Raw genomic sequence first — 25,302 nt, 5'->3', positions numbered from 1 at the left:
AATCAAAAGTTTGTAAGAATATTTTTTGGCAAATAATTTTATTATGTATTCACAAATTTTGATATAGTTTTGAGATTCATTATTAAAATATCTTAAACAGAAATTAACCTTTCATATAACAAAGGTCAATAATTTGTGTTCTACAAAAATGTTAGAAACAACTAAATTGAAAATTTATAAGCCAAATTATTTGTGAACTCGTTTATATCAAATTAATCATCTCCACTAATTAACTAGTGGAGGAAAAGTGGGTAAAAAGGACAGATAGTAAAGAGAAAAATAATAGTGTGTACAACCTTTCTTAATTATATTAACTCTATAAGTATATTTTTAGAATGTAATATTCTATGACCTAACATAGGTATATGAAAAACTACATCAAATTTCGAATTTGGGAGAATAATACGGAGATGGAAAGATCTTTCAACAGTAATACTACCGTAAATATTTTGCTACATAGTGAAATAAGATACTAATTGCTGTAAGTACATTTCATGATAATTATTTTAACACTATTTATTCGCAAGTTAGATATAATTTTGATCTTTAATTTTGAATTATCTGGATGAACATATATTTAACCATTTATATAACAAAAGTTTCTCATTTGTATACCACAAAAAGTAAGAAAAAAGTAAATTAAAAATTAATCAATGATATTATTTTAAAACATCTATCACCTAAAAGTACAAAACCATCTCAACTAATTATCTGGGGAATGAAAGTGGGTAGAAAAAATAACTGGTGTAGAGAAAAATGATAGTGTGCCCAAACATTCTTAATTTGTTTAATTTTGTGATTAAATCTTCAGAATATAAGACTGATATATGAAAAACTACCTCAGATTCCGAATTCGGAAGAATATTTCCAAGATGAAATGGTCTTTCCTTTGCAGTAATACCTTCATGATTTCCTTGCTACATAGTAAAATAAGATATCAAAAATTGTAAGCAGATTTAATGATAATTAATTTTATGCTATTTATTCGCAAGTTATGATGGAACTTTGATAGTTAATATTGAATTATTTTATCAGATATTTAATTATTCATATAACAAAGTCGATCATATATGTTCTACAAAAATAAGAAACAAGTAAATTAAAAATTACCAAACCAAATTATTTGCAACCCACTATCATCACCACTAATTAACTTGGCAAGGGGAAGTGGGAAAAACGAACAATAGAGCAGAGGAGAATGATAGTGTGTACAAACATTCTTAATTCTCTTAACACAGTAAATTACATTTTCAAAATATAATTTTCTATGATCAAATATAGGTTAATGAGAAACTACTTCATGTTCCAAATTTGGGGGATCATAATGGAGAATAGGGGTGTACATGGACCGGGTTGGTTCAGATTTTTTACAAACCAAACCAAACCATTTGTGTCGGGTTATTAAATCTATAAACCAAATCAAACCAATAAAAGACGGGTTTTTCGATATCAATTTTTCTCGGATTTTTTGGGTTTTTTCGGGTTTTTCGGTTTTTTCGGGTTTTTTTGGGTTTCTCGGGTTTTTCATAGTATCTAATAAAAAAATAGAGCAGTACTTCTTAAAAAGAGTTCTAGTACAAAATATCAACATATAAGATGGAGGCAGAACAATGTTTGAAGTTTTAACTTTATAATATAACTTTATAAGATGAGCTTTTTTTGTATATTATTTAGATGAGCTTCTCAAATCCAAATCTAAATGTAAGAAAAAAAACAAAAATTATAAAAAAAAATTAAATTTTTTTTATAAATTATATTTTAATAAATATTTTTATGTATAACATAATTTAAAAGTAGTATATCTATAATCGGGTTGGTTTGGGTTCGATTTGACTTTTTTTAGTTAAAACCAAACCAACCCTATAATGGTCGGGTTTTTTTTCCAAACACCAAACCAAGTCAAACCAAACCACTAGTCGGGTTTTTTTTCCGGTTTGGTTCGATTTGTCGGTTTGGTGCGGTTTATCGGTTTGCCCTGTACAGCCCTAATGGAGAAGGAACTATACATCTTATTTAGTAATACCTGTGTAATTTCGTTGTTGCATGGTTAAATAAGACACTGAAAATTTTAAGAAAATTTAGTAATAATTATTTTCACTATGTATTCACATATTATGGTATAGTTTTTACTTTCCTTAATGGATTATCTTATACAACACAAATTTAACCTTTCATATAACCAAAGTTTGTCGTTTGTGTTGTACAAAAATGTAAGAAACAATTCAATTAAAAATAAGCTAGCCAAATTATTTGAGAACACTTTCACCTCAAAATATATAACCATCTCTACTGATTAAACAGGGGAAAGAAAGGGGGTGAACATAATACAAAGTGTAGAGAAAAATCATAGTTTATATAAACTTTCTTAATTATCTTAAGCCTGTAACTATATTTTCAAAATATAATATTTTGTGATCAAACATAGGTGTATGAAAACTACCTCAGATTTTGCATTCGGGGAAACATTATGGAGATAGAATGATCTTTATTCTGTAGTAATATCTCCATAATTTTCTAGTACACATTGTAATAAGACATCAAAAATTTTAAGCATATTTGTTAACAATATTTTCACATTCTCATGTTATGCTATAATTTGATTTTCATTGTTGAGTTATCTGTATTTCATATATGTTTAACTTTACTTATAATAAAAAAGTAACTTTATTGAAAATTAACCAGCCAAATTGAACCCTTTCACCCCAAAATATACAATCATCTTCACTCATTAACTAGAGAAATGCTTAAAAAGAATATACGAACTTTCTTAATTCATTCAACTCCAGAAATTGTACTTTCAAAATAGAATATTGTATGATCGAACAAACACATGTCTATGAGAAGCTACCTCAAGTTCCTGATTCAGGAAACCTATAATGACCCTGAAGGTTATTTTTGGAAATATTTGCAAAATGATCATTTTACCTCTCCCGATACTCGTTACAAGTCATCTTTTTATCAGTGTTGAGTGTTAGTTTTGGGAAATTCTTTGAAAAATTGAGTTTTGGAAGTTTTGAAATTTCTAAAGGCTTAAAGTGTTCAAAAGTGGTATTTGAAACTAGCCGGAGCTACGAGTCTCGAAATTGAATTATGTCGATTCCATCAGCTCCGGAAGATGGAATTTAGTTTTAAAATTTCTAAAGGCTTAAAGTGTTCAAAATTGGTATTTGAAACCAATCACAGCTACGAGTCTCGTCATTGAATTATGTCGATTCCATCAGCTCCGGAATATGGAATTTGGTTTAGGAGAATTGACGGAATTAGATTTGGAGTTGTAACAAAGATTTGAGGTCCTAAGTTGAAAATTCTTGAAATTTTGATTATAGAGTTGACTTTGGTCAACATTTGGAGATTCGGTGCTCAGAATAGATTTTTGATGACTCCATTAAATTTCGGGGATGATTTTAGATCTACAAGTGGTCTTGGTTGAATTTTTGGAGGTCCCGAGCTCGTTTTGGTATTTTGAGGCTTGAAATTAGTTTAGTTGCGCCTTATCGTATTCCGAATCAAGGAGACATCAAATTCAAATTCTGATAATTTCATTGAGTCTGGATCGTTGATTTTAGTATGATAGTATATAAGGTTTGTGTATACGGAATTCCGAATGAATTCCGAGGGTTCAATCAGAGGTTTTGTAATTTGAGTTGGTTGTTCTGTCATCTGGTGCAATGCTCTTCGCATTCGCGGACACCATGGCCGCATTCGTGAGGGGTATATGTTTGTTGGCTTTACCCTTTTTTAAAAGTATGTATGTACGTAGTTCAAGTTTTTGCCCAATTCACTAAGGAATATTTTGGTTGATTTTGGCGTCCGCAAAGGGTTGACTGCTTTTGCGAAGGGTTAGTTCCATAGACCTTCGCATTCGCTGAAGATGGGTCGTGATCAGGATACCCTTTGACCCTTGACCTCCACGTTCGCAGGCCTCTGGCCGCGATTGAAGAGAATAAGTTTACCTGAATAGTAACTTTTCACCAAAGTCGGGGTTTAGCCTTTTTTCCTCCATTCTTGGACTTGAGAAGCTCGAGATAGGTGATTTCAATGAGAATTTTCATGGGGAATCTTGTGGATAAGTATTTTGAACATATATCTTCCATTACTCATTGATTATACACTGATTTTGGTCTTTAATTCATGATTTTAAATCTTGAATTTGGAGATTTTTCAAGAACTTCAAAAATTTGATTAAATGATTGTGAGCAGTTTTTTAGTCCAAATTCGAAACGGTTTTCGTTAATAGTTTTCAAATGCTTCAAGGAATATTTTCGTATAAAAATTTCTAGATTTGCCATTAATTTTTGAAATTGGGTTTTGGATCGATTTCAGCTCGAATTTCAAAAATTATGAATTGGGTGTTGCTGAACTCGTGTTCACATTGGGATTTCATACTTGAATAGATTTTATTGATTCAGAGTATCGGCGTAAGAGCAAGGCTCAGATTTCGGAGTAGTTGGGGTTAAATTCGAGGCAAGTGAACTTCTAAACCTTCGTTTAAGCTTGTATTATCTTGTATTCTTGCTTTATATGTTGGGAAGTAATGGAAAATAGTTTGAGACTATTTGACTATGTGATTGAACTTGATAACGAAGAAATGGGGTAATAAATGGCAAATTTGATGTGTTATAATGATGTGTTCGATATGATTAAGCCTTTGACTAATTGTGGATATGTGAATAGATTGTTGTGATATGAGTTATGACTTCTTCTTGATATAATTTTGTTATTGTGATTTACACGAACATTTCCTATTTGTATTGGTTCCAATATATTGAGATGGAATTGATTTGAGAATTATGCCGAAGGAAAATGGTTCCGGCAATTAATTTTTATACCGAAGGGAAATGGTTCTGAGGGATACATGGTCCATGTGTGGCCCTCATGGGTTCTGGCCTGCTAGTCAGCGGATGTATATCATTAAGGCATATATGCATCACTATACATGACATTGCATTGCATTACATTGCATCATACATCTTTTGCCATTTGTGGGCTATGTTTACCCCTGCTTTTCCCGTGGCTTATACTATTGATTGGTGTGTTTTGACTGAGACTTGAGTTGTACTGTTGATGATATATGTATTCTTATGCCGTTAGAACTCTCTATGCAAGTTGTAGTTTGAGGGGTTCTGTTGGTATGGCAGGAGTACTTGCATTCTATTAGCTTAGCTTAGTCTTAATTGTTCGCTTGTTGGGTACTGTGTCGGTGACACTCACTCCTTGCTATCTACACTTGTGTAGGTTTCGATCCCGGACTCCGAGGCTTACACGGAGACTTGAGAGGTAGCTGTTGATATCGGCGATCTTCCTTGTTCCTCTTTATTTTTACCTTTTTCTATTCGAGTGACAAAGATTTTGAGACTTGTATTTATCTTCATTATCGTTGTATTAGAGACTTGTACATGTGACAACCAGTCCTTTGGGGCTATTGTAGTTAATTAAGATTTTTGGTTTTGTCTATTTTCTATCTATTTTAAACTGTTCCGCATTATTTTATACAATTGTTGGGTTTAGGCTGACTTGTCCGATGAGAATGGATAAGTATCATCACATCCGGATTCGGATCGTCACAAAAACATTATGGAGGAATGAACATTCCTCTGTAGTAAAAGTTCCATAATCTCCTTGTTGCACAGTGAAATAAGACATCAAAAGTTGTAAGTATTTTTGTTGACAATTATTTTCACTATTTGTTTGCAGGTTATGGTGTAATTTTGATTTTCATTATTGTATTATTTATTTAAAATAAATTTAACCTTGCATGCATATCACAAAAATTGATCATTTATATTATGAAAAATATGTAAGAAACTACAAAATTAAAATTAATTATCCAATTCTTTTGAGAACCTTTTCATCTCAAAATATACAACCATCTCCACTCATTGACCTGAGAAATAGAAATTGGACAAAAATAACAGAAAGTAAAGAAACAAAATGATAGTATGTTTGAATTTGCTTAATTCGCTTAAATTGTAAATTGCATTTTCGGAACATGATATTTTATGATAAAGCAAAGTATATAAGAAATCCTTGATGGTGAAGTTAAGAAAATATCATTTAAACTTTCCTCTTAGTCCACGAAAAATAAACTTATTGGTACTGATTAATACCATTAATTAAGCTAAGAGTTGTCCCCTTCTCATTCTTGTTTTCCTACAATGTGTTAGGTATGTGCAGTAAAATATACACTAAAGATCATCAAATATTTACGTTAGAAAGACAAACTTTTCAAGCATAAAGAATACTAGAAAACAAATAAGAATAAAAAAAAAACTCAGATGTACGTACCACATTACACGGCTTCTGATTAAGATGCCGAGTTGATATCTTTGCAAATTCTTTATCTTTTTTATCAGACTGGAAGTCTTGAAGATCAGCCTCTGTATCATGACTAACATAGTTCAAATTTCTTGTCATAAGTTGTGGAGCTAAAGTTGAAATATTGCCTGCTGCTTTCCTTTTAGACAATTGATTAGCATCATCAAATGTGATTTTACTCGAATTCAAAATCAACTCTGAATCTCTAGCATCTTTTTGCAAGCTAATACGATATTTCTGCAAAGTATGCAAGTACTTAGTTCTAATAATAAAGAAAAATAATGATGCAACTGATTGCTTAAAGCAAATTTCCGCATTAGATTTATCTAACTTTTTAAATTTGTTCTATGAAGGAGTTTATAACATGAGCATGTAGTAATATAACAACAACTTTCAAATTTGATGACTTTTATTCAAGAAAATACTCAATATCTCATTTAAGGAGGATTGAGTTCCATTTAAGAAATGTTACAATATCTTAATGGGTGGAAAATCATTTTCACTCAAAAGGTTTTCTTAAAAATCAAATTCCTCATCAATTTTGAATAATCGACATTCTCTAACCATCCCCCTCTACCCCCCCCCCCCCCCTTATTTCACGCCATAGTATTTTACCCTTAACATTTTATTGTTCTAACCTTGATATTTTACCCATAGTTTAATTATTTTATATTTTATTATAATTGTTTATTCAAAATCATTGATACAAGTAGAATAATCTTTATACTAATTTGTTATAAAATCTAACACTATTCCAATACTACATGCATTAAGTATGTATACATGTGTATGTGCTTGCATGCGCGTGAGTATATTTAAGTGTAACATCCAAAATTTATTTATTATGGTCTTAAATGTCCTTTTTAGCTCAAAAAATAAGTCATTAGACCCTTAGAATGATTGAAAATCATTTGGAATACGTACTGATAACTTTGTGGGAATTTTTAACGTAAACAGGGACCGTGTGCCGTGTGTGAAGGACTTTACATTGCACCTATTCCCAAACCCCAGAGAACCAAAAATAGCAGTCATTAAGTGATGGGGGGGCACATCGCGGATCCACCCTAGCGCATTGGCGACCCCCCTACCTCCCACTCTCTCTTTCTAACGTAAAATTCTTCTCCTACCTTGTTAAGTACTTAAGGGTACTATGATATTTTTTCTATACAGTTTTAGGTCCCTCATGCATAATATAGTCTGATGAAATCTTTTATTCTCTCATTCACTCTTCTAAAAACTCTAAGATGTAGGAAGTCTCTTCAGAGTTAAGCGTAGGGTTTCAACAAGTATACAGCAAGTCCTCCATTGAAGGTGATTGTCTTCTTTCATGTATGTAAAGATTTAGTGTGGAAATTCGCTCATTCCCGTGTCCATGATCTTTAAAATCTCTTGTTACTTGAAGTTAAACTAGGATTCTTGCTTTGAACCTTCAATTCTTGATGTTCTTGATGTATCTTTGATTATTGATGTATCCTTATGAAATCTTCCATTAAAGTATAATTCTTGCAAATACTTTCATCACATGAACTTTTACATGATTTCTTTATGTATTGTAAAACATAATCTTATTCTGTGAGTTTTTAAAGAATGTTCATGAATTTTCACCAATCTTCCATGAATGTCGAACAAAATGATGATAAAATATATGTTTGTATAAAATCTATATTCAGTAGTATGTTTTTCGTGATTTAGAGCGCCAGGTTCATCACCAGTGCAGTTTAGTAGAACAGATTTTGAGGTTAGGCTCCAGTAGTAGAGTTTAAAGAACATATTTTAAGCTTAGACACCAGCAGTACAATTTACATAACAAGTTTTGAACTGAGGCTCACCCCAAGAGGCTCAGTTTTGGATCCACAATTTGTCATGTTCTATACCTGTAATGACCCCTCCGGTGGTTATGGAAAAGTCAATGCTGAAAAGATTTGGTCTAGAAAAATTTTTGGGAAGTAACTTGATCTCAACAAAATTTTAGCAAGGTGAGGTCCAGAGCAATTCGGAAAAAGATTGGGGTTAATCTCTAAGCTTGGGTTTGATTTTCTATTAGCTAAGACGTTAAGAAATTCGTAGGGATTTTTGAAAGTGAATTCAGGTGAGTAGAACTTCTGGAATCAAATTTGACGTGAAAGGGTTATATTAGAAGATCAAGGTTTAAGGGTTTGTTGCAAAGTGGGAGTTTGGGGAGAATTTCCAAGTTTCAGACTCCATAAAAGCCTCTATGGCGGGTAAAATTCCACTATGACAGGGCCACTATAGCAGGACAGTTGCGGATTTAATACAAAAATATTTCAAATTTTTTTTTTATTTTTGCAACTTCGGGAGAGAAAGAGGTGACTTAGGATAATTTTCTTTAGTTTTCCATCAATTTCTTTGATAAAGGTAAGTTAATTACTCCCCTACCTTTAATTACTCCTCTACCTTGTAATTCAATCCTTGGACCTTAGAATCTTTGGGGATTAACTTAGGAGAGGGTTTTTAACCTGAATTAATGGTGGAAAAAGCCCTAGTTGGGTGGGCTGATCTTGAAATTGGTCAAGGGTTAGATTTGAGTAGAATCCCAATATTTTTAGGCCATTGTTCATTGATTGCTGCATTTTGTATTTGTTTTAAATTAAGAACAAGTGAAGGCACTTCAAAAAGGGAAAGCCCGAGTCCTTTTGAGCATTCCGTCTAATTTCGAAGTAGGTGATGATTGTGTTTTTCTTGTTTTTGTTATATGTGCTTGTTAAGTACTACGTTAGTATTACATGGATGATATATGTTTAGGGAAAGGAAATAACACGAGTTGAAATGATAATTGTGATCAATTGAATGCAATAAATGTGTTTATTTCGTTGTACAAGTGTGATTTCTATTTATTGTGGTTGTGATTGCAATATGTGATTTTCTGGTAGGATCGAGTACCATGCCGGTACACTAACTATGACTAGGATCGGGTACCACACCGGTACATTAACATTTTGTGTGAGATCCATGCAAGAATCAAATTTGGTTGTTTTGTTGTGATTGATAATTCTTATTGTGTTTATTAATTCAATTGTAAGGACTGGGAGCCCGGGTATTGCTATAATTCTGATGTAATTGTGTATTATGTGATTTACTAAGTTGTGATTGTTTTTTTCGTATTTCATATACTGAAACTAGTCGTGTAATCCTAGCAACACACTGTGTGTGTAGTAATTTTGCACTTACTCTATTTTTGTTACTTATAGGGCATATACAGATCGATGTTGAGAGACCTCAACTGTGAAACTTCCACTACTCGAATCTAAGGGTGAGATAGTTCTTCTGGGCTACCATGGATTCTTCTCTATTTCTTTATACATCTTTTTGGACTCACACCTTTCATAGATATTAGTTTGTTGTTATTATTTGGTGTTGCATCACTTCTATTCTAGACTTTGTTAGAGTTTTTGACAATGACTTTAAGGTTTTAGGGAGTTTAATTCTGTAATGTTTTGTTACACGTGATTGAGTTTATGGGTACTTGATCCTTTATTTAATTTAAACTGCTTTTTAATTTGTCTTATTGCATGACTTGGTTCATAAAAGTAGTGTTTCTGGGTTTAGTTTGGTAAGTAAATGGTTGTCCCATCAGAGAGTTAGTGTGGGTGTCACATGGGGGGTCAGGGTTGTGATAAAGTTGGTATTAAAGCCCTAGGTTTATTGATCTCTTTGTATCAAAATGAGTCTAGAAGAGTCTTGTGGAACGGTACAGAGACATCTATACTTTTCTTCAAGAGGCTATATGACTTAAGGAAAACTCTCTCTTCTTCCCTTTATCATGCTATAACTTGATTACACATAACAATTGGTATCTGGCGATCCAATTGGTATTTAACTTCCTTCACTCTTATGTTCTCAGATGGTTGATAGAAGATGTAACAGCGCCAAGATAGTAGCTCTAGTGGCAGAGCCAGTAACACGAGGTAAAGTTGAGGCTGAGGCCGAGGTAGAGGTTGGGGAAGGGGCAGAAGAATAGTAACACCCGCAAAGGGTGAAACTCAATAAGGGACACTACCAAGGCAAGTATAGCTTTTCATCCATAGACCGATAGTCAGTTAGAGAGAACGATTCAAGTGTTAGAGGACATGCTAAGAGCATGTGTGATTGACATTAGGAGCCATTGGGATCAGTTCTTACCCTTGTGTGAGTTCTCTTATAATAATTGTTGTCACTCCAGCATTGATATGAAACTTTTTGAAGAACTTTATAGAGGGGTATAGATTGACCATAGGATGGTCTGAGATTGTAAATGTGAAACCTTTAAAAGTTGACTTGGTAAGGGAAGCTCAGGAAAAAGTAGGGTATTCAATCCAAGCTTTTGGCAACCTAGGGCAGACATAAAGAGTATATAGATCGCAAGGTAAGAGATATGACATTTCAAATTGGTGTGCTATTGAAGGTGTCACCCATAAAGGGAGTCATGAAGTTTGGTAAAAAGGATAAGCTTAGCCCTCGCTACATTGGTCTACTTGATATTCTTGACAGTTTTGGGATAGTGGCTTACAGGTTGGCTCTACTGCCTAACTTATTTAGGGTTCATCCAGTGTTCCATGTGTACATGTTGAAAAGGTACCATGAAAATGGGGATTTACATTATTAAGTGGGACTCAATATTGTTGGACAAGATCTTCAGTACGAGGAGGAGTCGATTGCAATTCTTGATCGTGATGTTCATAAGTTTAGAACTAAAGAGATCAGATCAGTAAAAGTACAATGAAAGCATCATCCGATTGAGGAGGCCACTTGAAAAACAGAGAAGGACATGTGGAAAAAGTACTTTCACTTGTTTGAGGGTTCAGGTACTATGCTATTTCTGACTTAAGCCTAGTTTTCCTTTGCTTGATCGCTTGGAAAAGAGTGATGGATAAATTAGTATCTATTGTAACGATCCCTCTAATCGTAATGGGAATGTCAATGGTGAAAAGATTTAGTTTATAGAACTTTTTGGAAAAGTGACTTGAAAATTTCAGACTAACTAGTCTTAGACAAAATCTACGTAAAGTGATGTCTAGAAAAATCCTGTAAAGGATTAGGGTTAATGTCTAAGCTTTAATTTTATTTTTTATTACCTAAGACATTAAAAGGAAATTGTAGGACTTTTTAAAAGTGAATTCAGGTGAGTAGGCTAAGTGGAAAATTTTATATTATTTTCTCATATGTCTTTAGTTTGACTCTTAGTCCTTCAATTATTGCATGTTTATTGTTCTTGCTCAAATTTACAGCCCCTTTCATTTGTAGTATTTTTATATTGTACTCAGTCTTTACTTTACATATCAATATATTCCATGTATTTATACTATTTTGCGCTATATCATTTTATGAAGTAGATTCAAGCGGTCAAATTTAGCCTCATAGGTAGATGTTCAATTAAGTTTCTTCACTCTCAGCTTGTGGTGAATCCTCCTCGTGTCTAGAGGACTTCAGATATGATTCAACAATTTATAGTTCAGTCTCAGACATTTAGCTTTTAGGCAGTCTTGGGTCTTGTCCTGATAGACACATTCAATTCAGTTATTAGAGGCTTCATTAGATATAGACTATTTTAAAAATATTTGCTCCAGATGTTTTAGTTTTCTTTTATTATAAAAGACTATTTTAAACTTTCAACAGTTTAGCGCATTATTATTATTCACTATTTTTTCATTATTTAGTATTTAATCTTATAACATGTCAAATCAAGGGTTTGTTTGGGACAAGTAGTGATTATGAGTGTCGGCCACGTCCGGGGCGTAGACTCGGAGCATGATATTTAGTTTCACTTTTTTTTTATTGTCTATATAGATAAATGAGTTTTTATTGTTATTGATAAATATTTTCTTAATTATAACTTTAAATTCATTTACTCTATAAATATATAACTTTTTAAAATTGTTTTATAAATATACCTCTACTTTTATTAATTCTCTTTTTTATAATCTACTTTGAAATATGTTTACACAGTTATATCTCAATTTTTCTTTCACTTGTAACAAATGGAGTAGTTTTGATTATTATAAATGAAATGAAATTTAATCATTATGCTTATGCTTATTTATTTATTATAAAACACCATTAACTCTATACTCAATTAGTATTTCTTACTTTTCTCTTTTTAGCTCAAACATAATATCGTATAGATTTCTAAAAAGACAAATATCGTAACTTTTAAAAAGTATAAAGAGATTGATAAAAAAAAATATAAATATCAAAATAAATTAAACCTGCAAATGGCTGGCAATGTTTGATCTAGTCAATTCAGGGATATTCATGAGTTCAAGAATTTTGGTCGGATTAGCTTCTGCAGAAAGAAAAATAGTCATAAATCAAAAACAATAAAAATACATTTGTTACCAATATCATGTTAATCTCCTTGTTTTACTCAATCAAAATATATACCACCAGTGATGGAGGCAGAAATTTTACGAGACGTCAAAATATACAAAACTAAACATTTGTAAAGACTAAGGGGAGTCTGTCTCTGCCACTCTCTGTCACATTTTACCAGTCTTATTTTTAAAATCAAATATTTTAAGGCGGCTTACATATAGATAATATTTGAATATTGACCTCATATTGTACAGTTATATATGTTTGGGAAGACTTACCCTTAACACCAAGTTTTGTAACGGCTTCCAAGAATTTGTTGTGAAGGAAATTTGTCCAAACAAGTCTACTCTTCTTTGATAGTAGAGATGAATTGTCTTCATTTTCACCCTCTTCATATTTCCTGGTGGACTTGTTCCTCTCCCTGACCGACGACGAAGATTCAATATAAATTACTTCATTGGAGATTTTCTCACTAGTATTTTCTTGAAATTCTTGATTAACAACTTGTTTGCTTGTATGCTTCTTCTTTCGCAAGGAGGTTGCATATTCCCATAAATAATGTATATTATCTTGTGTTATGGGCTTCAGTATGAAGAAAACAGCTCCATTGTCAAGTCCTTTCAAAGTTGTGCTTTCATTTTCATCATCTGACATAACTGGTGATCACATTCAATAACATATATTTAAGTCAGCAAAATAAAGTAAAAGGGATGGGGTTATGAGAAAATAACAAATTAAAAGTTTCTTGAATTTACCCCTAAATAGTTTTGCCCCTTTAAATTAATTAAAAATGAGCATTATTGATATATGTTAAGTATTTAAAAACTCTAGGATTATAAGATTTAATAAAAAATATGAAAATAAAAGGTTTAATGGAAACTCTCATTTGGAGATACAATTTTTTAAATTGTTGGTACACTTTTAGTGTCGCGTAATTTTTGATATTGTAATTTCTTAGATTTAATGGAGTAAACCTGGTATTTCTAATTATATCTTCTTCTTTTTTCTCATAATTCCTGTTAAAATTAATAGCAAGAGTTTGTAAAATATTTATGGGAGACTAAAATTCCTTAGTTTTGACACACTTAAAAGAACAAAACCTTCTCTGGAAAATATACAAACATAAGTGATAACCATACAAAGGAAGGACTTTTGTTACTTTTTTTTCGGCCTAGCATAAATGCACTTTGTTTCGACTCTTGGAAGGGTAAATTTGATGAATGATGAGATAGTTTCTTAGAGTGTGGAATACTCGTGTTAGCTTAGATTAGGGTTAGCTTAGTTCGCTACTACAATCTTTCTTGAATTACACCATAACTAGGTGATTCGTGTATGAGTTCTCTTCCTTCTTTTTATGCACTGTTTCTTTAATTTAATGTCATTCTCTTTTGATTGTTCTTGATGTTATTAGTTGTTTCCATTTAATTTGATTCACCCCTTCTTACTAGCTATCTTGGAAGTGATTATTGCTAACTCATTAATGTGTTCACTTAATTTGTTGTTTGGTGCTTGATAACTCTGACTCTAATTCCTATTTCTCATATCTTTAATTTCTTCCATCAATCTTTGATGGTGGTTTTTTGGGTGAGTAATTTCATATATAACTCCTTATTTGAATCTCTTTAGGTTAAGAGCTCTCATTTGGTATCACAACTAGGATATTGGTTACCTCTATAGTCATTGTTTAAGTTTTGATTTTAAATTCAAAATCAAAATCACATAAAAATCATAAATAAATAATCTAAATAACAACAAAAATGTCCGTCCAAGTTTGTTGAAAAATTATCTTTGTAAAATATTTGGTTAATTTTGAGATTTATTTGATTGTGGATTTTTGTTGATAGTTTGTTGGTGCATCATTTGAATCACTCTTTGTTAAAAAAAAAATAACATTCTTGAAATGACTTGAAAATTTAATTTTTATTGAATAGCTTGAGTTGAGTTTTGAAGTCCAAAATTAAGATCAAATTCTGTTGATTGAAAGTGTTTCAATGAGATTGAAACTTGTTCTATATTGTTAGGGAGCTTGAGTATAAAGATTGATCTTCATTGAAGTTGATTTGAGTACTTCAGGTTCAAAAACTTATTTTACCATTGAAGAAGTTGAAATTCTTGAAGTGATTTCAAGATTTGGATTAAAAAATTATGTTAGAATTGAATGAGCATTGAAGTAATTAAACACTTAATAATGATGAAGTATACCTTTATTTGGAAGTAAATCCCTATTCACATATGTTTAATTCCTTCCCAGCAATCATCAATAGTATTTTTAGGGTTAGTCGTTATTTCATATATAATATATTATTTGAATCTTTGTCAGTCGAGAGTTATCAACAAAGAATTATTTTTTTTCTTAAATATATATAATATAATATATTTTTGGTTTCATGAAGAATATAAATAATTATAAACTCACAGCCAACAGGAATGCCAAATTCTTTGGCTATCTCTTGTTGAAGTTGAAAGCCATCCATTTCAGGCATATGGACATTTGTGAGCACAAAATCAAATGAGATGCCACTGCTCCGAAGGACATCCAAAGCAATTTTTGCGCTCTTCACTGTCATAACTGAATTAAACCAAGCATTAATTAGATATTTTAAAATAAAAAATTTAATATTCATAAACTATACATACAAAATGTAATATATATATATTACAATTTTATCATATCAGTATGATGAAAAATACATTTTATAATTTTGATCAATTTTCATATCGTTTGACTCTTAAAAAACAAAAAGTGATGATAAAAAGGAACGGAGAAAATATATATTAATTACATGTGCTAATTAAGATTTTATTATACTGTGTGGTTAAAATAAATATATTAGTAATTCCTTAAACTAGACGAAAGTACTTACGTTAATTATTAGATTGAATAGGCTTCTCGATTAAGGATACATATAACCCAGGTTATAAAATGTGTTATTTCATAGATTTATTATAAATTATTATGTCAGATTGTTAAATCTGCTTTTGTACATTTTCTTTTGAGTCCGCATATTTTTTATTTTGTTTTTCATAAATTCATTTGATGTATTTTAACCAGTTTGAAGAAATCACTTTGAAATTCACAACACATGCCTTGACATGTATGTCTCACTCCATGATACGTCAAGCATCATGTCTTACGTCTCAACTCATGATACATAAAATGTTTTTCCTTACATCTCCATTTTTTAAAAACACTTAATTTATCACAATTCACAAGTATCATGACTAGATTAGCTAGTAGCGTTCGTTTTCACTAATGGTCTAAGTACAACAGAAGAAAACTAATTTTATCAAGATTAAAAATTAAATTCAAAAAGCCCTTTAATTCATTTGATGTAAGTTTTAACATACATAAATCTCAGATCCAGAAAATAATCGAAAAAATTCCCTAATTTGGGATGGGATAGATGTTATCACAACTCCAGATTTTGGATCGCGACACTCACAATTTTTTTAAAAAAGAAAAAGAAAAAAAGAAGTTATAAATACCTTCAAATTTTGAATTTTTGAGTGATGCAGCAGTAGTGAAAAAACAACTGGTATTATCATCCACCACCAGAATGCTAAGTTTTTCATTGTTTTCTTCTACCTCCATTGATTCAATTCCCAAAAAACATAAATGTGATTATTTGATTAATTGCAAGGTGTTCTAGTTTTTTTTTTTAGTGAAAGGGAAGACAAACTTGACAGATAAGCAAAAAATTTTGAAGTAAACACTTCTTAAATATTATATAAACAAACATTTGAGGCAATCCTTTTGCACAAAAATCTACCTTATAGATTTTCTTATTTATTTGTTTTTGCCTTTTTTGCTATAAACAACTGACTATATAAAAGCTACAACAAACTTACAATAAATTTGTATATATCTACGATCTAATCATTAAATTTAGATAATTAATATTTAAGATATTTTTTTCCAAAAATTTTATTAAATTTACAATTATAGCTACATGTTATTTTATATATATATATATATATATATATATATATATATATATATATATAAAGCTTTCTTTCTACTCTTTTTTGTCCTGCACCTGCACAGTATCTATCTTCAAAAAAAATTACATTGATAACTTACCGTCTATCTTTCAATTAATTTTTAAGTTAATATTTTGAAATGTAAAAAAAGTTAAAATTTTTAAAAATATAGTGAAAAGATGTTATTATAAATTAAAATACTCTTTAAAAGGAAGGAACAAGCGGTTTAATTAGAAGAAGGAATTAATTTTCTATATTATAATTACGAACTTGCTTTAGTTAATTGAATTTTAATTATTAATTTTAGTTTATGCCACTTGTTCCCAGTCTAAACAGGAACTTAAGAAAAATAGAGAGGATCCCATCCACAAAAATATATGTATTCACACATTTAATTTAACTTAATTAGTTCTTAAAATCAACTTTAGTTTGTTGTGATGTAATGTTAGTGATTATACCATGAAATACAGTAAATTATAATTGAAAAATGAAATATCAAAAATAAATAAATATTCAAGTTGATGTGTGAATATCTCATTCTCTTTAAAGATATTCAAGCGCACTACATCATAATTTCCATTGATCTATCAGTATAATTCATGCTTTTTTTCTTCAGGATATAATAACCCAAAAATGTCGCATAACTCAAACAACTCCAAATTAATTGAAAAGTTCAAAGTTTCACCAAGAGAACGTTGTACCTTTCTTCAATATAAAATTACTCTTATTATAGTGAATAAATTGGAGACTTATTAAAATATTTTTCTTTGTCTCAACTCTCTCTTCAAAATAGTAACCTCAATAAAACACAACATAATACTTCTCATATTTTTTAGGAAGAAAACATCCTTTAATGTAATGACCCTGGAGGTCATTTTGGGAAGTTCTTGGAGAATTATTGTTTTATCCTTTCTGATAGTTGCCCCGAGTCATGTTTGATTAGTTTTTGAGGTTAATTGCTAGGCTTTTGGTTAGCCTCTGTGTTTGCGGAGTTAGTTGTCTGCGTTTGCGGAGGAAAAATTTACCCCTGAACAGTGTTTAAACCCCTTAGCGTGATTTAGACCCCATTTTACCATTTTTGGAGTTTGGGAAGCTTGGGGGGAGGCGAATCTTGGAGGGATTTTCGGGAAAATCATCGGGGTAAGTTTCTTTATCACGAATTTGTCTTTAAAAATTGGTAATTTGTGATTTCTTAGCTCTAATTGAGGATTTTAAATTGGGGAAAACTTGGGGTTCTCAAGAAATAAATATTTTAATGTTTTGATGATTCTAAGTTGGTTTAAAGTTCAAATTCAATTTCGTTTTCACTAATAGATTCCAAATACTTCAAGGATCCTTTTCATGTAAAAATATCCATATTTTCCATTCATTTTTGAAATTGTAATTTTTGGGTATTTCAGGTCAGAATATTGATTTGGGTATCATAGACTCGTTTTTTGATTGGGATTGCATATTTGAATAAATTATCTTGATTCGAAATGAAGGCTTAAGGGTAAACCTCATATTTCAAATCGAGGCAATTGAATTTTTAAACCTTTGCTTAAGCTAGTAGGATGATGTATTTGTGTCTTATGTGTTGGGGGAGTAATGAGAAATGGTTTATGGGATTACGTATATTCAATTGAACTTGATAACGAATTGTGGGGTAACAAATGGCAAATGAGATGATATAACATGTTGTGTTCAATATGAATTGGTCGTTGACCTATTGTGAACATTTGAATATATATTGAGTGATATGATTGATGATACTTATATATATTTGAGATAGCATGCCTTGACTATATTGAGATAAATTACGTGTGAATATGAATTTTATTATATATTGCTATACTTGTGATTATGTCTGCATTGTACTGATTTTATGGCACTACTGAAACGATATACTTGAGAAAGAAATGAGAAATAGGGGACGGGCCACACACTTTGTGGCAGTATTTATGATGAATAGGGGATGGGCCACATGCTACATGGCAGGTATTGCAAGAGGGGTCGGGACACATGCTCCTTGGTAGGTTACATGGACAGATATACCTTCCATGGGTTTTAAACTGAGATTCAGCGGATGTGTATCGATAGGGCAGGCATGCATTATGTCATCTGATACAGCATTGCATTATATTGCACTTCATTGATTGGTTGTGGTTTCGTATTTTCCCTATGAAAGTTGTGTAGTATTTTACCCCTGATACTCCCCTGCTCTATATTATTGAATGTTGTGATTCAATTGAGACTTGAGTTGTACTATTGTAAAGATATATATATTGGTGTTGCTAGAACTATTAGATTGAGATAATTTCTATACATGTTGTAGTCTGAGGGGTTGGATGGTATGACAGGAGCACGTGTATCTTATTAGCTTAGCTTAGTCTTAGTCGTTCACTTACTGGGCATCATATCGGTGGTAATTACTCTTTCTATCTACACTTGCATAGGTTTTGAGTCCGAATAGTGACTCAGTTATCTCTTTTTTCATCTGAGGCTTTATGAGGTAATTGGAGAGGTAGCTGTTGATGCCAACTATTTTTTCTATTCCTCTTTATCTTTTAGTTTGTTCTATTCGAGATACAAAGATTGAGACTTGTATTTATTTTAGTATCTTGTATTAGAAGGCTTGTACATATAACAACCAGTCTGTGGGGGATTTTGTAATGATTAGATTTTTTGCTTTGTCATTTAAATTGCTTGTTTTAAACTGTTTCCTCTTTTACTTCTGTATTTAGTGGGCTTAGGCTGACTTTTCTGGTAGGAAAGGATAAGTGTCATCACGCCCAAAATTTAGGTTGTGACCAACGATATCAGAGCCTGAGGTTCATAGGTATTACATGTACAAGCCAAGTCTAAGTAGAATCTCGAGGATCGGTACGGAGACGTCTGTACTTATCTTCTTGAGGCTATGAAGACTGTTAGGGAACTTCTATTATTCATTCCTTCTTATCGTGCAAGGTTGTTATCATAGTACTAAGTGTCGCGTATTGGTTTGGCATATATTGAGGACTAGATCTACAGCTATTGGTAGAGGGGAGGCATCTCTTGAGGTTGACGTTGGGACCCTATCTAGGGGTAGAGGTAGAGCAGAGCTAGAGGCTATGGGCATGGACATGTTGTAGGTAGAGGCTGTGCCTGTGTTATTTGATTTTGGATCTACATTCTCCAATTTGTCTTCCTATTTTGCATCTATTTTTGATTTGGCTTGTAATTGCATGCCCATGCCTTTTCATGTCTCTACACCCATGGGTGAGCCCTATCGAGTGTATCGATCCTATCTGGTTTCTTTAGTTGGGTATGATACTTGGGTATACATGATCATTTTGAATGGATTGACTTTCCCCTTATCATGCTATTTTAGATTTCTATGATAAGACTGTGACCTTAGCGATTCTTGGTGTCCCGAGAGTTGTGTGGATGGGTACTAACAGATCTTATCCTAGTAAAGTTATCTCCTATCTTTGTGCTCAAAGGATGATTGATCGGAGATGTATGTCTTTTTTGACTTTCATTTGAGATACTAGTGTTGATCACCTCGCATGGAGTCCATTCGCATGGTTAAGGAGTTTGCCAATGTCTTCCCAGCTGAACTTCCTTCGTATAGGGATATTGACTTTGCCATTGACTTGGAGTCGGGCGCTAATCCTATTTCAATTGAACCTTATCGCATGGCTTCAGTGGAGTTGAAGAAGCTGAACGACAAGTTGCAGGACTTGTTGAGAAAAAGTTTATTCGCCCTAGTGTGTCATCTTGAGGTGCACCAGTTCTTTTTGTAAAGAAAATGGATGGGACTATAAGGATGTGCATCGAGTATAGGCAGTTGAACAAGGTGACTGTCAAGAACAAGTGTCCTCTTTCTTGCATAGATGATTTGTTTGACCAACTTTAGGGAGTGGTCGTGTCCTCTAAGATCGATTTGAGGTGTGGGTACCATAAGTTGAGTATTAGACCATTGGATATCCCTAATACGGCTTTTTGGACCCATTATGGCCATTATGAGTTTTTGATTATGTCTTTTGGGCTGACTAATGTCCCGGTAGCTTTCATAGAGTTGATGAATAGAGTATTTCAACCCATCTAGACTTCTTTGTGATTGTGTTCATTGATGATATATTAGTATATTCAAAGATAGAGGAGGATCATACTTGTCATTTGAGATCGGTGCTTCAGAAGTTATATGCAAAGTTCTATAAATATGAGTTTTGGCTTGATTCTATGGGATTTTTAGGGCACGTAGTGTCTTGGAGGGTATTAGGGTGGATCCGACTAAGATTGAGGTGGTTAGAGGATGGACTAGACCTATTTCTCCTACTGAGATATGGAGTTTTATGGGGTTGGCTAGTTATTATCATCGTTTTGTGTAGGGTATCTCCACCATTATAGTTCTTTTGACTAGACTAACTCAGAAGGTTTGATTTCCATTATTCCGCTGAGTGTGAGGTGAGCTTTTAAAAGTTCAAGACCTTGTTGACTTCTAATCCTGTGTTGACCTTAACCATTAAGGGTGTGGACTTCACCATGTATTGTTATGCTTCTAATGTTGGTTTAGGTGGTATCCTAATGCAGAAGGGAAAGGTGGTTGCCTATGCATCTAGACAGGTGAAGGCTCATGAGAGAAACTAACCTACACACGACTTAGAGTTGGCGACGGTAGTGTTTGTGTTGAATCTATGGCGCCATTACTTATATGGGGTGCATTGTGTGGTGTTCACCAATCATCGAAGTCTTCAGTACATCTTTAGTCAGAGAAATCTGAACTTGAGATAACACAGATTGCTTGAGCTACTGAAGGACTATGATTTAACTATCTTATACCATCCAGGGAAGGCTAATATGGTGGCCTATGCTTTGATTAGGAAGGCTCCTAGTATAGGAGTCTTACAACGATTAGTGTTGATATAAGACCCTTGGCTAGAGATGTTCAGAGGTTAGCCAACAGCCTTGTCCGATTACGGGTATCCGAGGAGATGAGAGGCTTTATTGCTTTCATTGAGGCTCAATCTTCACTAGTTGAGCAGATTCACGAGCGAAGTGGGATGATTAGAAGTTGTGTCTCATTCGAGACAAAGAGATGAGGGGAGAGGCTAAGGAGGAAAAATTCTATTTAGATGGGATTTTGATGATTGAGGGTCGTATTTGTGTACCCAAGATGGGTGACTTGATCAGATTAATTCTAGAGGAGGCTCATTATTTCAGATATTCTATTCACTCGGGTGAAGCAAAGATGTATCATCAAATTACCCATCACTATTGGTGGTGTGAGATGAATAAAGATATTTCAGAGTTCATGTCCAAGTGTTTGACATGCCAACAGATCAAGTGTGAACACCAACGGCCTGGAGGTGTGAGCTAGAGGATGCCCATTCTCACTTGGAAGTGGGAGAGGATCACCATGGAATTTATTGTGGGTGTACCTCCCCCTGTGGGAGGTTATGATTCTATATGGGTGGTGGTTGATAGACTAGCCAAGTCTCCTCATTTCATTCCAGTTAAGGTAAAGTACACAGCGGATAGGCTAGCCAGTTGTATATTATTCAGATTATTTCGGTTCATGGTGTCCTAATATCTATTATTTAGGTTCAGGGTTCAGTTTTTACTTCTCACTTTTGGTAGGTATTACAACATGGTTTGGGTACTAAGCTCGATATAAGTACAACTTTTTACCCACAGACTAATGGCCAGTTCGAGTGTACAATTCATGTGTTGGAGGATATGCTTCCAGCCTGTGTTATTGATTTTGGTGCTAGGATCAACATTTTCCCTTAGCAGAGTTCGCCTACGGCAACAGTTACCACTCTAGCATTCAAATAGCCCCATTCGAGGCATTATAGGTAAGCGGTGTCGATCTCCTATTGGATGGTTCGATTCAGTCGAGATGGACTTTTTAGATACAGACTTTCTTAGAGATGATATGGAACAGGTACATATGATTCAGGCTAGGCTCAGATATCCTAAAGTAGGCAAAAGAACTATACGGATAGGAGGGTTCGACCTTTGAAATTCATGAAGGGTGACCATGTATGGCTTCGGGTGTCGTTTATAAAGGGCGTGATATAGTTTGGGATGAAGGGCAAGCTTAGACCTCGGTTTATTGACCCATATAAGATTTTAGGGTAAGTGGGAGAGGCGGCTTATAGATTGGCCTTACCACTTAGTTTGTTAGGTGTGTCTCCGATATTCCACATTTCCATGCTCTGGAAGTATGTTCTGAACGAGTCTTATGTAATCTCCCTTGATTTGGTGGATTTGAGTCCAGACTTGACATTTGAGGAGGAGCCTATATTCATTCTTGACAGCTAGGTTTGTAAGATTAGGACAAAGGCGATAGCTTTAGTGAAGGTCTAGTGGAAGCATCGTATAGTTGGAGAGGCTAGTTGGGAGGTGGAGTCTGATATGCGTGCTCGATATCCACGGCTATTTAAGGCCTCTAATACTTCCTTTTATCTTATGTTCAAGGAAAAATATTTCTTTTAATGGTGGATGATGTAAAAATCCTAAAGGTTATTTCTTGAATTTTTCATAAAATGACTATTTTACCCCTCCCTACAGTTACCTCGAGTCATTTTTGAATAGTATTGAGTGTTTATTTTGAGAAAATTTTGTGAAAAAGTTGGATTTTGAAAATTTTGAGTTTTCATAAGTTTTAAGTGTTCTAAAGTGGTATTTGGGGTCAACCAGAGCTAGGAGTCTTGGAACAAAATTTTGTCTCTTCCAGCAGCTCCAGAATGGGGAAATTGGTCTAGGAGAGTTTACGAAATTAGAATTGGAGTTGTAATGAAGATTTAAGGTCTTGAGTTGGAAATTGGATGAATTTTAGGTCAAGGTTTGACTTTGGTCAACTTTTGAAATTTCGATGCTCGAAATGGAATTTTGACGACTCTATTGAATTCAGGAGATGGATTTTAGTCTAGGAGAAGAGTTGGTTGAATTTTTAGAGGTCCCATGCTCATTTTAATATTTTAGAGGCCTAAGTTAGTTTAGTTGAGACTTTTCCAGTTTCAGTTCAAGGAGATATCGAATTCGAATTCTAATGGTTTCATTGAGTTCGGAACATCGAAATTTGTAGCATATAATATTTGTGTGTTCGGGATTCTGAACGAACCCCGAGGGTCAATTCTGGGACTTGAATTTTCTTTTGTTGCTAGTTTCTGGTGCCTGAAAGTTTCTTCTCTGCAAAGGGTATGGAATTCCTTCTCAGCCTTCGTGGAGTAAAGGTCGCATTCATGAAAGGATCAATGTCTCTCCTCCGCATTTGCGGAGGTTATGCCGCATTCGCAAAAGGTCTTTTGGTTAGCTTTCGTATTTGAGAAGTTAGTTGTCCGCATTCGCGAAGGGCAAATTTACCCCTGAATAGTGTTTAAACACCTTAGCATGATTTAGACCCCATTTCACCATTTTTGGAGTTTGGGAAGCTTGGGGGAGGCGATACTTTGACGGATTTTTGAGGAAAATGATCGAGGTATTTTTTTTGTTACGAATTCGTTTATAAACATTTGTAATTTCTAATTTCTTAGCTCTAATTGAGAATTTTAAATTGGGGAAAACTTGTGGTTTTCAAAAAATAAATATTTTAATGTTTTAATGATTCTAAGTTGGTTTTAAGTTCAAATTCAATTCCATTTTCACTAATAGATTCCAATTACTTCAAGGATAGTTTTCATGTAAAAATCTCTAGATTTTCCATTAGTTTTTGAAATTATGTTTTTTGGGTATTTCGGGTAAGATTTGGCCCGATTGTCAAAAATATTAATTTGGGTATCGTTATACTTGTGTTCTCATTGGGATTGCATATTTGAATAGATTATCTTAATTCGAAACGAAGGCGTAAGGGTAAATCTCAAATTTTGGAGTAGTTTAGGATTAAAATCGAGGCAAGTAAATTTCTAAACCTTTGATTAAGCTAGTGGGATCATGTATTTGTGTCTTATGTGTTAGGGAGTAATGGAAAATGATTTATGGGATTATGTGATATTCAATTGAACTTGATAACGAATCATGGGGTAACAAATGGCAAATAAGATGATATAACATGTTGTGTTCGATATGAATTGATCCTTGGCTTATTGTGAACATTTGAATATATATTGAGTGATATGATTGATGATACTTATATATATTCGAGATAGCATACCTTGACTATATTGAGATGAATTAAGTGCGAATATAAATTTCATTGTACATTGCTATATCAGTTATTATGTCTGTATTGTATTAATTCTATGGCACCACGGAAACGATATACTTGAGAAAGAAAAGAGAAATATGGAATGGGCCACATGCTTCATGGTAGTATTTATGATGAATAGGGGACATGCCACACACTCCATAGCAGTTATTGAAAGAGGGGTTAGGCCACATGCTCCGTGGTAGGTTACATGGACAAATATTTCCTCCATGAGTTCTAGATTGAGATTCAATGGATGTGTATCGATAGGGCAGGCATGCATCTTGCCATCTGATATAGCATTGCATTATATTGCACTTCATTGATTGGTTATGGTTTCGTATTTGCCTTGTGAAAATTGTGTACTATTTTATCCCTGATACTCTCTTGATCTGTATTATTGTCTGTTTCGTATTTGCCTGTGAAAATTGTGTACTATTTTATCCCTGATACTCTCTTGATCTGTATTATTGATTATTTTCAATAGATTGAGACTTGAGTTGTACTGTTGTTGAGATATATGTACTGGTGTTGCTAGTTGATTT

General features: G+C 33.0%; 1 protein-coding gene and 1 long non-coding RNA gene across 2 annotated transcripts; one reads left to right on the top strand and one right to left on the bottom strand.

Annotated features, from left to right (window-relative positions):
- Nucleotides 1–7,317: 7,317 nt before the first annotated feature.
- LOC129891196 (uncharacterized) lies at nucleotides 7,318–10,241 on the top strand. The gene is made up of 3 exons (XR_008767121.1): nucleotides 7,318–7,626; nucleotides 9,525–9,586; nucleotides 10,178–10,241. It is a non-coding gene; the product is annotated as an uncharacterized LOC129891196 (long non-coding RNA).
- A 2,271-nt stretch (nucleotides 10,242–12,512) lies between these two features.
- LOC129892891 (two-component response regulator ARR14-like) lies at nucleotides 12,513–13,311 on the bottom strand. Its single transcript, XM_055968415.1, has 2 exons — nucleotides 12,903–13,311; nucleotides 12,513–12,595 (listed from the first exon to the last, which is right to left on the bottom strand). Exons 1-2 carry the CDS (start codon nucleotides 13,276–13,278, stop codon nucleotides 12,513–12,515), a joined length of 459 nt encoding a protein of 152 aa, XP_055824390.1. The 5' UTR covers nucleotides 13,279–13,311.
- Between the last annotated feature and the right edge of the window lie 11,991 nt (nucleotides 13,312–25,302).

This window comes from Solanum dulcamara, chromosome 6, assembly GCF_947179165.1.
Source record: "Solanum dulcamara chromosome 6, daSolDulc1.2, whole genome shotgun sequence".
NCBI lineage: Eukaryota > Viridiplantae > Streptophyta > Magnoliopsida > Solanales > Solanaceae > Solanum > Solanum dulcamara.
Note: the sequence above shows the minus strand (reverse complement) of the source record. Positions and strands in the feature narration are given on the sequence as shown.

Coding starts and splice junctions, on each gene's coding strand:
- LOC129892891 (XM_055968415.1), bottom strand. CDS start 13,278: ATGTCAGATGATGAAAATGAAAGCACAACTTTGAAAGGACTTGACAAT. Junction 12,596..12,902: donor TACAAAACTTGGTGTTAAGG/GTAAGTCTTCCC, acceptor TTCTTTCTGCAG/AAGCTAATCCGACCAAAATT.